Genomic DNA, 15,258 nt, shown 5'->3' on the forward strand with positions numbered 1-15,258 from the left:
AGAGAGAGAGAGAAAGAGAGAGAGAGAGAGAAGTAGCGAGAGAGAGATAGAGAGAGAGAGAGAGAAGTAGCGAGAGAGAGAGAGAGAGAGAGAGAGAAATAGCGAGAGAGAGAGAGAAATAGAGAGAGAAATAGCGAGAGAGAGAGAGAGAGAAATAGCGAGAGAGAGAGAGAGAGAGAAGTAGCGAGAGAGAGAGAGAGAGAGAAGTAGCGAGAGAGAGATAGAGAGAGAGAGAGAGAGAAATAGCGAGAGAGAGAGGGAGAAATAGCGAGAGAGAGATAGAGAGAGAGAGAGAGAGAGAAAGTAGCGAGAGAGAGGGGAGAAATAGCGAGAGAGAGATAGAGAGAGAGAGAGAGAGAGAAGTAGCGAGAGAGAGAGAGAAGTAGCGAGAGAGAGAGAGGAGAAGTAGAGAGAGAGAGAAGTAGCGAGAGAGAGAGAAGTAGCGAGAGAGAGAGAAGTAAGAGAGAGAGAGAAGTAGAGAGAGAGAGAGAGAAGAGAGAGAGAGAGAGAAGAGAGAGAGAGAGAGAGAGAGAGAGAGAAATAGCGAGAGAGAGAGAGAGAGAGAAATAGCGAGAGAGAGAGAGAAAATAGCGAGAGAGAGAGAAATAGCGAGAGAGAGAGAGAGAGAGAGAGAGAGAGAGAGAGAAAATAGCGAGAGAGAGAGAGAGAGAGAGAAATAGCGAGAGAGAGAGAGAGAGAGAGAGAGAGGGAGAGAGAGAAATAGCGAGAGAGAATAGCGAGAGAAATAGCGAGAGAGAGAGAGAGAGAGAAATAGCGAGAGAGAGAGAGAGAGAGAAATAGCGAGAGAGAGAGAAATAGCCAGAGAGAGAGAAATAGCGAGAGAGAGAGAGAGAGAGAGAGAGAGAAATAGCGAGAGAGAGAGAGAAATAGCGAGAGAGAGAGGGAAATAGCGAGAGAGAGAAGTAGCGAGAGAGAGAGAGAGAGAGAAGTAGCGAGAGAGAGAGAGAGAGAGAGAGAGAGAGAGAGAGAGAGAGAGAGAGAGAGAGAGAAATAGCGAGAGAGAGAGAGAAAATAGCGAGAGAGAGAGAGAGAAATAGCGAGAGAGAGAAATAGCGAGAGAGAGAGAGAGAAATAGCGAGAGAGAGAAATAGCGAGAGAGAGAGGGAGAAATAGCGAGAGAGAGAAATAGCGAGAGAGAGAAATAGCGAGAGAGAGAAATAGCGAGAGAGAGAGAAATAGCGAGAGAGAGAGAAATAGCGAGAGAGAGAGAAATAGCGAGAGAGAGAGAAAAATAGCGAGAGAGAGAAAAATAGCGAGAGAGAGAAAGAAAAATAGCGAGCGAGAGAAATAGCGAGAGAGAGAGAGAGAGAAGTAGCGAGAGAGAGAGAGAGAGAAGTAGCGAGAGAGAGAGAAGTAGCGAAAGAGAGAGAAGTAGCGAAAGAGAGAGAGAAAAAGCAAGAGAGAGAAAGAAAAAGCAAGAGAGAGAAAAAGCAAGAGAGAGAAAAAGCAAGAGAGAGAGAAAGAAAAAGCAAGAGAGAGAGAAAGAAAAAGCAAGAGAGAGAGAAAAAGCAAGAGAGAGAGAGAAAAAGCAAGAGAGAGAGAGAAAAAGCAAGAGAGAGAAAAAGCAAGAGAGAAATAGCAAGAGAGAGAGAAATAGCAAGAGAGAGAAATAGCAAGAGAGAGAAATAGCGAGAGAGAGAAATAGCGAGAGAGAGAAATAGCGAGAGAGCGAGAGAGAGAGAGAGAGCGAGAGGGAGAGAGAGAGAAATAGCGAGAGGGAGAGAAAGAAATGGAGAGAGAAATAGCGAGAGCGAGAGAGAAAGAAATAGAGAGAGCAAAAGAGAGATGAGAGAGCGAAAGAGAGCGCAAGCGGGCTTCTCCTCTATTGAAGGATGATTAGAGGAGACTTACTGTTCTAAAATACCACATCTGATGAGCAGCTAAATATAGAACATTTCTTTTATACCGTGATCAAACAGATGGATACGGAGGTATCTATGGAAACAGACGAATACACAGCGAACGGAGCGCCACGACACACTCGCCTCCGTCAAGCTGGCTGACAAGACAACCAAAATGTAGCTGGTTAATAACAATCGCACAACTCCCCATGGAACGCAAGACAGAACTCAACTACACACACAGCAGAAAATACACACGCACGCACACACACACACACAACGACAGGTAGACACAAGAGGCCCTCAAAAATAGAAACATATGCTCTCTATTAGAACAGAAAAACTGCAACCTGATGCATTACACACCACAACAGGAGCAACAAACAAAGACAGATACCATAAAATATTCCCACTACACTTTATTTCCTCATAACAGGACAGACAGACATTCCTGGTGTGTGTGTGTGTGTGTGTGTGTGTGTGTGTGTGTGTGTGTGTGTGTGTGCGTGCGTGCGTGCGTGCGTGCGTGCGTGCGTGCGTGCGTACACCTGTGATAGCTTTACTACCAAAACACCAACAGTGATTCTTACAACACTGGCACAGCCTCCACCTCCTGAATTTAGTTTAAATATCTAATCTCCATCACTCCTGGCCCATCAATCTCTTAGGTGTTCCTTTTATCATTATATTAACCAACAAGAGAAAACAGTACCCTGAGCCCTTACTTACTGCCATCGGAGAGAGTCAACAGGCCATTTCAAAGATTTATGAACCGTTTTTCCTGGCGCAGCCGTTACACCATTGCCCATATTTACTTTGGGTTGGTCTCAGAGAGCCTATGGCCCGTCGATGCACTAACTCACGGTGTGAGTGATGCTCAACTTTATCTCACACCGTCGGGCCTCTACACGTACTGTTTTCTTTCAGAGACAGGACAGTTGGGAGGAGAGACTGTTCAAAGGACAGTGGGTGAAGAGTGCCTTGGTCCTCCTTTCTTTTTGGACAGTGGGTGGGATTCAAACTGCTTAGACCCCCCCCAGGCGACCTACAACCACTGTTGATTGGTGAGGTGAACTTATCGCTCTCTCTCGAGCCCTTTTGTTCTGGGAGTTCAGGGACTTCTTGTGTCATCACCTTCCTGAATGTGTTCTTGGGTTACGTTAGTGACGGGGTCATGCACTGGCTTTGTGATTCCCCTGATGGTCTGTGCGTTAACGTCACAAAGAGTGTGTGTTCCTTCCTGTCCCACTGTCTGCAGTGTGCCTCGCTCTAGGCCTTACTCGCTCGAGCCTGATTGGTTGGGTGCCTCCCCCGTCCCGTGGTGGACAACAAACTTGTGCCCAGCGGCTGTTGCATATGCAGATGATGGGAGATGGGAAATGACAACACAGAAAGCGCTCCCAGAATTGGGTCACTCACTTCTCTCATGGCCGACAGAAAGAAGAGAGAGGGAGTAAGAAAGAGAGAGAAAGGAGGAAAGATAGAGAAAGGAGAGAAACGGAAACATCTCTAACATATACAAAATCTATTATTCAGGCTTGGAGCAGAGAACAAGTGAAATCAATGAAGCAGGGCGCCCTGCAAAAAAAACTTAACAAGCACAAAGAACATGGTTGTTCTGAGACGTTTTGTCTGAGCTGTGGGGTGTTTTGTTTTCCCAGTGTTCAACCCTGTGTGTCTATGTGCTGCCTGGGTGGGTAGTGGGCATCTCTTCTACCCACATGGATGCCAGTCACAACTGGCAGGGGGTGGATGAACTCTTGAGCCCTCACATTTGACCTTCGCTGTGCTGGCAGAGGGCGGTAGGTATGGCAGAGTAAAACTCGCCCACTCCTGCATTTACATATATATATTTTTTTTACATACATTACAAACTCCTCCCGAGTTATTCTAACACGGCGTGGGTACTGAACCCAACTGCTCAGGCCATCGTGGTGAAAGGTCCTCCATAAATGTACAATACTAATGTAATATGAGGAGGATAGTGGGTGGGTTTTGCAAGCAGCCAGATCATGAAGCAACCGCAACATCAGCACAAGTAGCAACCTATGGCCCGGCCTCGCCCCTCTATTGCCCCCTAGTGGTCAGGAGATGAAATGACCCGGGAGAGAGAGGAGGGTGTTGTCGTCGTCCCGTCGCCCACAGACCCCCAACCGGAACCATGCCATGGTCTGGGCAGTGGGCACTTTGGGAAGTGGGCAGGCAGTGGGGGTGGTGTCATTTCTTTTTTTTCCATCTTCTTTTCAGTGGGGTGGTGGCTGGTGGTGAGGAGGGAGGCATGACGTCACCGATGACATCACTGACCTGTGTAATGCCAGGGCGCCAGGGAGGAGGCAACATTAGCATGATTGGGCCCCCAGCCACAGCTCTCCTCTCCTGCTTTGGCGCTCCTCCTGTGATGGCTGTGGCGGAGATAAAGTTAGGTGTTTTGTTCCCCCAGTCCGCCCCACTCTAGGGGCCAAATGGGCTTAAATGGGGTCTGCTCCACCATGGCCTTTATTTTAATTTTATTTTACCTTTATTTTACTAGGCAAGTCAGTTAAGAACAAATTCTTATTTTCAATGACAGCCTAGGAACAGTGGGTTAACTGCCTGTTCAGGAGCAGAACGACAGATTTTGTACCTTGTCAGCTCGGGGATTTGAACTTGCAACCTTTCGGTTACTAGTCCAATGCTCTAACCACTAGGCTACCCTGCCGCCCCAGTGCCGGGGGCCATGCAGGTTAGGGGCCGTCGTTGTTGCTCACACACGTGCTACATTATCCCAACCATACCCAATATATAGCACTGCACACCCCTTCCCATAGACACACACAGAAGCCATAAATAGACCAATCAGCAATACACTGCAGGCAGCAAGGTGACTGAGGCCATGAGTCATTCAACATGCACCGGACACTGCTCTCAGTTAAGTGTTGGTAGAGAAAACAAGACGATGGATAAAATACGGACCCGGTTTTCATTCTGGACTTGTGTATACTATGCTCCGTATTCTAGAGAGCCATGGGTCAATTCTACCAGACGCTAGTTTCCCCAGCTCTATTCATGGTGTAAAATGTACTGTCAAGTGTGTCTTTGAAAACCGCAGGTTACTTGGTGTAAACGAGCAGCCTAAGCACCTAAAGTTGACCTATGTGAAGTCACAACCTGGACCATCAATGTACTTCCTTGGTATTTCAATAGGATCCAGTGAACTGTTGCGAAAGCCGCAGCTACTCTTCCTGTGGTCCCACACAAAACATGAACCATGACAATAATACATAACATTAATAGACAAGAACAGCTCAAGGACAGAATGACATACCCTTGGCCAAAGGTCTGGATGGTTAGGGAGGTGTATGCAACAGTCAAGAGATATGTGCTGTTTATTGGCTTGCAAAACAGTCAATCAATCAACAATCAAGCCATTGAAAGATGAGAACAGGCAGGTAGGCGGGGACTCAGACAGACCGATAGACAGGGTGGAATGGAGAGCATCTGGGTCAGGTGGAACAGCTGTAGGAACAGAAACATCATGGGCTCAACACACATATGACACAGACAGACAGTAATACAGACAATAGGTAAAGGGAACTACAGACAGAGGGTCAGGGGTATAGAGAAGTTATGGCGTCAACAGCCATACAGTACATCTACAGACTTCTGTCCTTCTGGTCAGGGGTATAGAGAGGGTATGGTGTCAACAGCCATACAGAACATCTACAGACAGAAGGTCAGGGGTACAGAGAGGGTATGGTGTCAACAGCCATACAGAACATCTACAGACAGTAGTGAAGGGTATGGCGTCAACAGCCATACAGATCATCTACAGACAGTAGTGAAGCCTGAGTGAGCAGTATGGCGTCAACAGCCATACAGAACATCTGCAGACAGAAGGTCAGGGGTATAGAGGGTATGGGGTCAACAGCCATACAGAACCTCTACAGACAGTAGTGTAGACTGAGTGAGCAGTATGGCGTCAACAGCCATATAGAACATCAGGGGTATAAAGAGGATACGGAGTCAACAGCCATACAGAACATCTACAGACAGAAGTTCAGGGGTATAGAGAGGTTATGGGGTCAACAGCCATACAGAACATCTACAGACAGTAGTGAAGACTGAGTGAGCAGTATGGGGTCAACAGCCATACAGATCATCTACAGACAGAAGGTCAGGGGTATAGAGAGGGTATGGAGTCAACAGCCATACAGAACATATTCAGACAGAAGGTCAGGGGTATAGAGAGGGTATGGGGTCAACAGCCATACAGAACATCTACAGACAGTAGGGAAGACTGAGTGAGCAGTATGGCGTCAACAGCCATATAGAACATCTACAGACAGTAGTGAAGAATGAGTGAGCAGTATGGCGTCAACAGCCATACAGAACATCTACAGACAGAAGGTCAGGGGTATAGAGAGGTTATGGAGACAACAGCCATACGGAACATCTACAGACAGAAGGGCAGGGGTATAGAGAGGGTATGGGGTCAACAGGCATACAGAACATCTACAGACAGAAGGTCAGGGGTATAGAGAGGGTATGGGGTCAACAGCCATACAGAACATCTACAGACAGAAGGTCAGGGGTATAGAGAGGGTATGGGGTCAACAGCCATACAGAACATCTACAGACAGAAGGTCAGGGGTATAGAGAGGTTATGGGGTCAACAGCCATACAGAACATCTACAGACAGAAGGTCAGGGGTATAGAGAGGTTATGGGGTCAACAGCCATACAGAACATCTACAGACAGTAGTGAAGACTGAGTAAGCAGTATGGCGTCAACAGCCATACAGAACATCAGGGGTATAGAGAGGTTATGGGGTCAACAGCCATACAGAACATCTATAGACAGAAGGTCAGGGGTATATAGAGGGTATGGGGTCAACAGCCATACAGAACATCTACAGACAGTAGTGAAGACTGAGTAAGCAGTATGGCGTCAACAGCCATACAGATCATCTATAGACAGAAGGTCAGGGGTATAGAGAGGTTATGGAGTCAACAGCCATACAGAACATCTACAGACAGAAGGTCAGGGGTATAGAGAGGGTATGGGGTCAACAGCCATACAGAACATCTACAGACAGAAGGTCAGGGGTATATAGAGGGTATGGGGTCAACAGCCATACAGAACATCTACAGACAGAAGGTCAGGGGTATAGAGAGGGTATGGAGTCAACAGCCATACAGAACATCTACAGACAGTAGTGAAGACTGAGTAAGCAGTATGGCGTCAACAGCCATACAGATCATCTATAGACAGAAGGTCAGGGGTATAGAGAGGTTATGGAGTCAACAGCCATACGGAACATCTACAGACAGAAGGTCAGGGGTATAGAGAGGGTATGGGGTCAACAGGCATACAGAACATCTACAGACAGAAGGTCAGGGGTATAGAGAGGGTATGGGGTCAACTGCCATACAGAACATCTACAGACAGAAGGTCAGGGGTATAGAGAGGGTACGAGGTCAACAGCCATATAGAACATCTATAGACAGAAGGTCAGGGGTATAGAGAGGGTACGGAGTCAACAGCCATACAGAACATCTACAGACAGAAGGTCAGGGGTATAGAGAGGTTATGGGGTCAACAGCCATACAGAACATCTACAGACAGAAGGTCAGGGGTATAGAGAGGGTATGGGGTCAACAGCCATACAGAACATCTACAGACAGAAGGTCAGGGGTATATAGAGGGTATGGGGTCAACAGCCATACAGAACATCTACAGACAGAAGGTCAGGGGTATAGAGAGGGTATGGAGTCAACAGCCATACAGAACATCTACAGACAGTAGTGAAGACTGAGTAAGCAGTATGGCGTCAACAGCCATACAGATCATCTATAGACAGAAGGTCAGGGGTATAGAGAGGGTATGGGGTCAACAGGCATACAGAACATCTACAGACAGAAGGTCAGGGGTATAGAGAGGGTATGGGGTCAACTGCCATACAGAACATCTACAGACAGAAGGTCAGGGGTATAGAGAGGGTATGGGGTCAACAGCCATACAGAACATCTACAGACAGAAGGTCAGGGGTATAGAGAGGGTATGGGGTCAACAGCCATACAGAACATCTACAGACAGAAGGTCAGGGGTATAGAGAGGGTATGGGGTCAACAGACATACAGAACATCTACAGACAGTAGTGAAGACTGAGTGAGCAGTATGGCTGATGTTTGGGATCGAAAGAAAGGCATGTCCGGTGACACGGGCATGACTGAGCTTTCTGTACGTCAGTCTGTCTCTCCGTCGGTCTGTCTCTCCGTCGGTCTGTCTCTCCGTCGGTCTGTCTCTATGTCCGTCCGTCCATTTGTGTTTTAGTCTGTCCGGACGTCAATTTGTTCTGTCCCACGGTCAGTCAGTCAGTCAGTCCGTCCGACCCACCCACCTCTGTAGTTGATGATCTCAGTGCCGAGCACAGGGGTCATCTCCAGTACAGTGATGAAGGCCTTATCCATTGAGGTGAGGGGGAAGGGAGACATGCGGTGCCGGCGAGCCACCTTGGTGATGTCCACTGCACTGTGACCTGATAGACAGAGACGGGAGAATGGTGAAAAAGAGTGGAATGGGGAGGATAGTTGTCTTTCACCATCACACATACTATGACTGTGTTTTTTTTATTTTTTATTTTTTATTTAACCAGGTAGGCAAGTTGAGAACAAGTTCTCATTTACAATTGCGACCTGGCCAAGATAAAGCAAAGCAGTTCGACAGATACAACGACACAGAGTTACACATGGAGTAAAAAAAACATACAGTCAATAATACAGTATAAACAAGTCTATATACGATGTGAGCAAATGAGGTGAGAAGGGAGGTAAAGGCAAAAAAGGCCATGGTGGCAAAGTAAATACAATATAGCAAGTAAAACACTGGAATGGTAGTTTTGCAATGGAAGAATGTGCAAAGTAGAAATAAAACTAATGGGGTGCAAAGGAGCAAAATAAATAAATAAATTAAATACAGTTGGGAAAGAGGTAGTTGTTTGGGCTAAATTATAGGTGGGCTATGTACAGGTGCAGTAATCTGTGAGCTGCTCTGACAGGTGGTGCTTAAAGCTAGTGAGGGAGATAAGCGTTTCCAGTTTCAGAGATTTTTGTAGTTCGTTCCAGTCATTGGCAGCAGAGAACTGGAAGGAGAGGCGGTCAAAGGAAGAATTGGTTTTGGGGGTGACCAGAGAGATATACCTGCTGGAGCGTGTGCTACAGGTGGGAGATGCTATGATGACCAGCGAGCTGAGATAAGGGGGGACTTTACCTAGCAGGGTCTTGTAGATGACATGGAGCCAGTGGGTTTGGCGACGAGTATGAAGCGAGGGCCAGCCAACGAGAGCGTACAGGTCGCAATGGTGGGTAGTATATGGGGCTTTGGTGACAAAACGGATTGCACTGTGATAGATTGCATCCGATTTGTTGAGTAGGGTATTGGAGGCTATTTTGTAAATGACATCGCCAAAGTCGAGGATTGGTAGGATGGTCAGTTTTACAAGGGTATGTTTGGCAGCATGAGTGAAGGATGTTTTGTTGCGAAATAGGAAGCCAATTCTAGATTTAATTTTGGATTGGAGATGTTTGATATGGGTCTGGAAGGAGAGTTTACAGTCTAACCATACACCTAAGTATTTGTAGTTGTCCACGTATTCTAAGTCAGAGCCGTCCAGAGTAGTGATGTTGGACAGGCGGGTAGGTGCAGGTAGCGATCGGTTGAAGAGCATGCATTTAGTTTTACTTGTATTTAAGAGCAATTGGAGGCCACGGAAGGAGAGTTGTATGGCATTGAAGCTTGCCTGGAGGGTTGTTAACACAGTGTCCAAAGAAGGGCCGGAAGTATACAGAATGGTGTCGTCTGCGTAGAGGTGGATCAGAGACTCACCAGCAGCAAGAGCGACCTCATTGATGTATACAGAGAAGAGAGTCGGTCCAAGAATTGAACCCTGTGGCACCCCCATAGAGACTGCCAGAGGTCCGGACAGCAGACCCTCCGATTTGACACACTGAACTCTATCAGAGAAGTAGTTGGTGAACCAGGCGAGGCAATCATTTGAGAAACCAAGGCTGTCGAGTCTGCCGATGAGGATGTGGTGATTGACAGAGTCGAAAGCCTTGGCCAGATCAATGAATACGGCTGCACAGTAATGTTTCTTATCGATGGCGGTTAAGATATCGTTTAGGACCTTGAGCGTGGCTGAGGTGCACCCATGACCAGCTCTGAAACCAGATTGCATAGCAGAGAAGGTATGGTGAGATTCGAAATGGTCGGTAATCTGTTTGTTGACTTGGCTTTCGAAGACCTTAGAAAGGCATGGTAGGATAGATATAGGTCTGTAGCAGTTTGGGTCAAGAGTGTCCCCCCCTTTGAAGAGGGGGATGACCGCAGCTGCTTTCCAATCTTTGGGAATCTCAGACGACACGAAAGAGAGGTTGAACAGGCTAGTAATAGGGGTGGCAACAATTTCGGCAGATAATTTTAGAAAGAAAGGGTCCAGATTGTCTAGCCCGGCTGATTTGTAGGGGTCCAGATTTTGCAGCTCTTTCAGAACATCAGCTGATCGGATTTGGGAGAAGGAGAAATGGGGAAGGCTTGGGCGAGTTGCTGTTGGGGGTGCAGTGCTGTTGACCGGGGTAGGAGTAGCCAGGTGGAAAGCATGGCCAGCCGTAGAAAAATGCTTATTGAAATTCTCCATTATGGTGGAATTATCAGTGGTGACAGTGTTCCCTATCTTCAGTGCAGTGGGCAGCTGGGAGGAGGTGTTCTTATTCTCCATGGACTTTACAGTGTCCCAGAACTTTTTTGAGTTAGTGTTGCAGGAAGCAAATTTCTGCTTGAAAAGCCAGCCTTGGCTTTTCTAACTGCCTGTGTATAATGGTTTCTAGCTTCCCTGAACAGCTGCATATCACGGGGGCTGTTCGATGCGAATGCAGAACGCCATAGGATGTTTTTGTGTTGGTTAAGGGCAGTCAGGTCTGGGGAGAATCAAGGGCTATATCTGTTCCTGGTTCTAAATTTCTTGAATGGGGCATGTTTATTTAAGATGGTTAGGAAGGCATTTAAAAAAAAATATCCAGGCATCCTCTACTGACGGGATGAGATCAATATCCTTCCAGGATACCCCGGCCAGGTCGATTAGAAAGGCCTGCTCGCTGAAGTGTTTCAGGAAGCGTTTGACAGTGATGATTGGAGGTCGTTTGACCGCTGACCCATTACGGATGCTAAATGCAGAACGCCATAGGATGTTTAAGCTTGAGAGCAAATAGATTAATTTCATTTCATTTGCGATTTTCATGAATAGTTAACGTTGTGTTATGCTAATGAGCTTGCTGATAGATTTACACAATCCTGGATACAGGTTTTTTTCGTAGCTAAACGTGACGCAGAAAACGGAGCGATTTGTCCTAAACAAATAATCTTTCAGGAAAAACTGAACATTTGCTATCTGAGAGTCTCCTCATTGAAAACATCTGAAGTTCTTCAAAGGTAAATGATTTTATTTGAATGCTTTTATGGTTTTTGTGGAAAATGTTGCATGCTGAATGATAATGCTAAATGGTACGTTAGCCATCAATACTGTTACACAAATGCTTGTTTTGCAATGGTTGAGAAGCATATTTTGAAAATCTGAGATGACAGTGTTAACAAAAGGCTAAGCTTGAGAGCAAATAGATTAATTTCATTTCATTTGCGATTTTCATGAATAGTTAACGTTGCGTTATGGTAATGAGCTTGAGGCTGTAGTCACGATACCGGATCCGGGATGGCTCGACGCAAGAAGTTAAGCATGTTCCAGTTTAGGTCGCCTAGCAGCACGAGCTCTGAAGATAGATGGGGGGCAATCAGTTCACATATGGTGTCCAGAGCACAGCTGGGGGCAGAGGGTGGTCTATAGCAGGCGGCAACAGTGAGAGAATTGTTTTTAGAGAGGTGGATTTTTAAAAGTAGAAGTTCAAATTGTTTGGGTACAGACCTGGATAGTAGGACAGAACTCTGCAGGCTATCTTTGCAGTAGATTGCAACACCGCCCCCTTTGGCAGTTCTATCTTGTCTGAAAATGTTGTAGTTTGGAATTAAAATTTCAGAATTTTTGGTGGTCTTCCTAAGCCAGGATTCAGACACAGCTAGAACATCTGGGTTGGCAGAGTGTGCTAAAGCGGTGAATAGAACAAACTTAGGGAGGAGGCTTCTAATGTTAACATGCATGAAACCAAGGCTATTACGGTTACAGAAGACGTCAAAAGAGAGCGCCTGGGGAATAGGAGTGGAGCTAGGCACTGTAGGGCCTGGATTCACCTCTACATCGCCAGAGGAACATAGGAGGAGTAGAATAAGGGTGCGGCAGAAAGCAATAAGAATTGGTCGTCTAGAACGTCTGGAACAGAGAGTAAAAGGAGGTTTCTGGGGGCGATAAAATAGCATCAAGGTATAATGTACAGACAAAGGTATGGTAGGATGTGAATACAGTGGAGGTAAACCTAGGTATTGAGTGATGAAGAGAGAGATATTGTCTCTAGAAACATCATTGAAACCAAGAGCTGTCATTGCATGTGTGGGTGGTGGAACTAATAGGTTGGATAAGGTATAGTGAGCAGGACTAGAGGCTCTACAGCGAAATAAGCCAATAAACACTAACCAGAACAGCAATGGACAAGGCATATTGACATTAAATCGCCGTGACCCCCAACCAACCTCTCCACTCACCGGTCCCTTTTGATCACTCGACTAAGCAGTCGAGTGATCAAAAGGGACCGGTGAGTGGAGAGGTTGGTTGGGGGTCACGGCGATTTAGACAGCTAGCCAGTCCATCGGTAGCAAGCTAGCATAGGATGGAGGTCTGTTATTAGCCACCTCTTGCGTTCCGTCAGTAGATTAGTGGGGTTCCGTGTGGTAGAGGGGATTAATCCAAATCACACAACAACAACAAAAATAAAAACAATAGATATTGTTATAGAGGCCCAAGAAGAAAACATAATAATAATAAAAATAAATAAATAAATTGTCCGATTGTCTATTCAGATAGCAGCCGATAAGACAGCTAACGGTTAGCAGGCCGCAGATGGGCGTTCAGGTACGTCGCGACGGAGGAGCCAGCCGGATAACTCCTTCGGGTAGATAACGTCGGCAGTCCAGTTGTGAAGGCCCGGTGGGGCTCCGCGTAGGCAGTAAAACGGGTCCGGATAGGTGACTGCAGCCCAGGAGTGATTGATGGAACTCAGGAGTGATTGACGGAGCTGGCTAGCTCCGGAATAATTGATGTTTGCTCCGGATTCGACGAAAGCCGATAGTCACACGGATAGCAGCTAGCTAGCTGTGAGATCCAGGTATGAATGTCCAGAGAGCGGTTGAAATCCAGGGACATTGAGAGAAAAATTGGTCCGGTATGTTCCGTTCTGAGCCGCGCTGCGCTGCGCCGTACAAAACTGGCGATAGATTTTCAAGCTAAAGGATAGCTGATGACCACAAACCGTGGTTAGCTGAATACTAACGATTTGCCAGTAAAGAAGCTAACTAGCTTCTGAACTAGATTCTGATTAGCTTCTGGATTAGCTTCTGGGCTAGCTTCTGGCTAGCTCCTGGCTAGCTTCTGGCTAGCTTCTGGCTAGCTTCTTGGAGGATTACAGATTTGAGGTAAATAATACTTTTTTATAAATATAAATTGGTGACCAGCTCCCCATATCTGAGCTAAACTATCTACAATGACCATTGAGCAGGTTACTTGAAGTAATGCGATGTGAATAACTGATGGTTAAGAAGTAGTCAGTTACTACCACCATGGGACTTGTTTTATTCAGTGCTATTAAAGCACTCAATCAACATAAAGCATACTGCATTTCATGTATTTTTTTTAAAATCAAAACTGAAATTGAGAGAGAAAATAAGGCACTAACACACACACACACACACACACACACACACACACACACACACACACACACACACACACACACACACACACACACACACACACACACACACACACACACACACACACACACACACACACACACACACACACAGAGAAAATTCTCGATCAAATAACTTACTAGCTCTCAGGATGTTCTCTTTGCTGCCACACCGCGACTGAACCTACAGAAAGCGAGAGAGAGAGAGAGAAAGAGAAGGAAGATAGAGAAGGGGGGAAAAATGGAAGAAGAACAGCGAGAAAGAAATGGTTGAGGTGAGATCACAATGGGAATAGAGGCCTCTGTCCAAAAAGAATAAAAACATTCCACACTGGCCCAAATATACTGGAATGGCCATATACATTCTACACATCCCTCAACTTCTAAACGCAGAACATAGGGACAATCAAGTCAATCCTCAGAACATGAATGGCAATAAACAAAATCGATGAGGCTCCCTTAGGCCAAGGATAGTGGATCTGTCTCATTGAGCAGAACATGTGTATGGGGAAAGTGGGAATGGATAAGGGCCACTGCTTCATTGAGGTTTAGGTTCGGTTTAGAGTTGGTTTGGGAAAGAGGTTGGATTCGCTTCACATCACAGTAGTATAGCGGTCTTTTACAGGTGTTTATATCTATCTATATATATAATTAGGGCCGATTTAAAGTTTTCATACATTTTTGGGCGCCGGGTTTTTTTCCCCCACCTTTATTTTATATTTATTTAACTAGGAAAGTCAGTTAAGAACACATTCTTATATTCAATGACGGCCTAGGAACAGTGGGTTAACTGCCTCGTTCAGGGGCAGAAAGACCTTGTCAGCTCGGGGGATCCAATCTTGCAACCTTACAGTTAACTAGTCTAACGCAATAACGACCTGCCTCTCTCTCGGTGCACATCAGAAGGAGACTGCCTGTTACGCGAATGCAAACTTATCTTATAAAAAACGATCAATCATAATCACTAGTTAACTACACATGGTTGATGATATTACTAGATATTATCTAGCGTGTCCTGCGTTGCATATAATCTGACTGAGCATACAAGTATCTAAGTATCTGACTGAGCAGAGGTAGGCAGAGGTAGGCAGAAGCAGGCACGTAAACATTCATTCAAACAGCACTTTTGTGCATTTTGCCAGCAGCTCTTTGTTGTGCGTCAAGCATTGCGCTGTTTATGACTTCAAGCCTATCAACTCCCGAAATGAGGCTGGTGTAACTGAAGTGAAATGGCTGGCTAGTTAGCGCGCGCTAATAGCATTTCAAACTTTACTCGCTCTGAGCCTTGGGGTGGTTGTTTCCCTTGCTCTGCATGGGTAACGCTGCTTCGATGTGGTGGCTGTTGTCGTTGTGTTGCTGGTTCGAGCCCAGGGAGGAGCGGGACGGAAGCTATACTGTTACACTGGCAATACTAAAGTGCCTGTAAGAACATCCAATAGTCAAGGGTTAATGAAATACAAATGGTATAGACGGAATTAGTCCTATAATAATGACAACCTAACACTTCTTAC

General features: G+C 46.0%; 1 protein-coding gene across 12 annotated transcripts in view; it reads right to left on the reverse strand.

The window, feature by feature from the left end:
• The window catches only part of LOC118362206 (gephyrin-like), a 118,837-nt gene that overhangs the window by 9,261 nt on the left and 94,318 nt on the right, over positions 1-15,258 (reverse strand). For 8 of the 12 annotated variants that reach the window (XM_052486476.1, XM_052486478.1, XM_052486475.1 and 5 more), the window contains 3 exons: positions 13,889-13,931; positions 8,242-8,379; positions 5,313-5,357 (listed from right to left, as the gene is read on the reverse strand). In XM_052486476.1, the coding sequence (XP_052342436.1) occupies positions 5,313-5,357; positions 8,242-8,379; positions 13,889-13,931 (226 nt within the window). The remainder of the gene's footprint in view (positions 1-5,312; positions 5,358-8,241; positions 8,380-13,888; positions 13,932-15,258) is intronic. The other 4 variants (XM_052486480.1, XM_052486479.1, XM_052486477.1 and 1 more) reach the window with 1 other exon arrangement.

This window comes from Oncorhynchus keta, chromosome 29 (genome assembly GCF_023373465.1).
Source record: "Oncorhynchus keta strain PuntledgeMale-10-30-2019 chromosome 29, Oket_V2, whole genome shotgun sequence".
Classification (NCBI taxonomy): domain Eukaryota; kingdom Metazoa; phylum Chordata; class Actinopteri; order Salmoniformes; family Salmonidae; genus Oncorhynchus; species Oncorhynchus keta.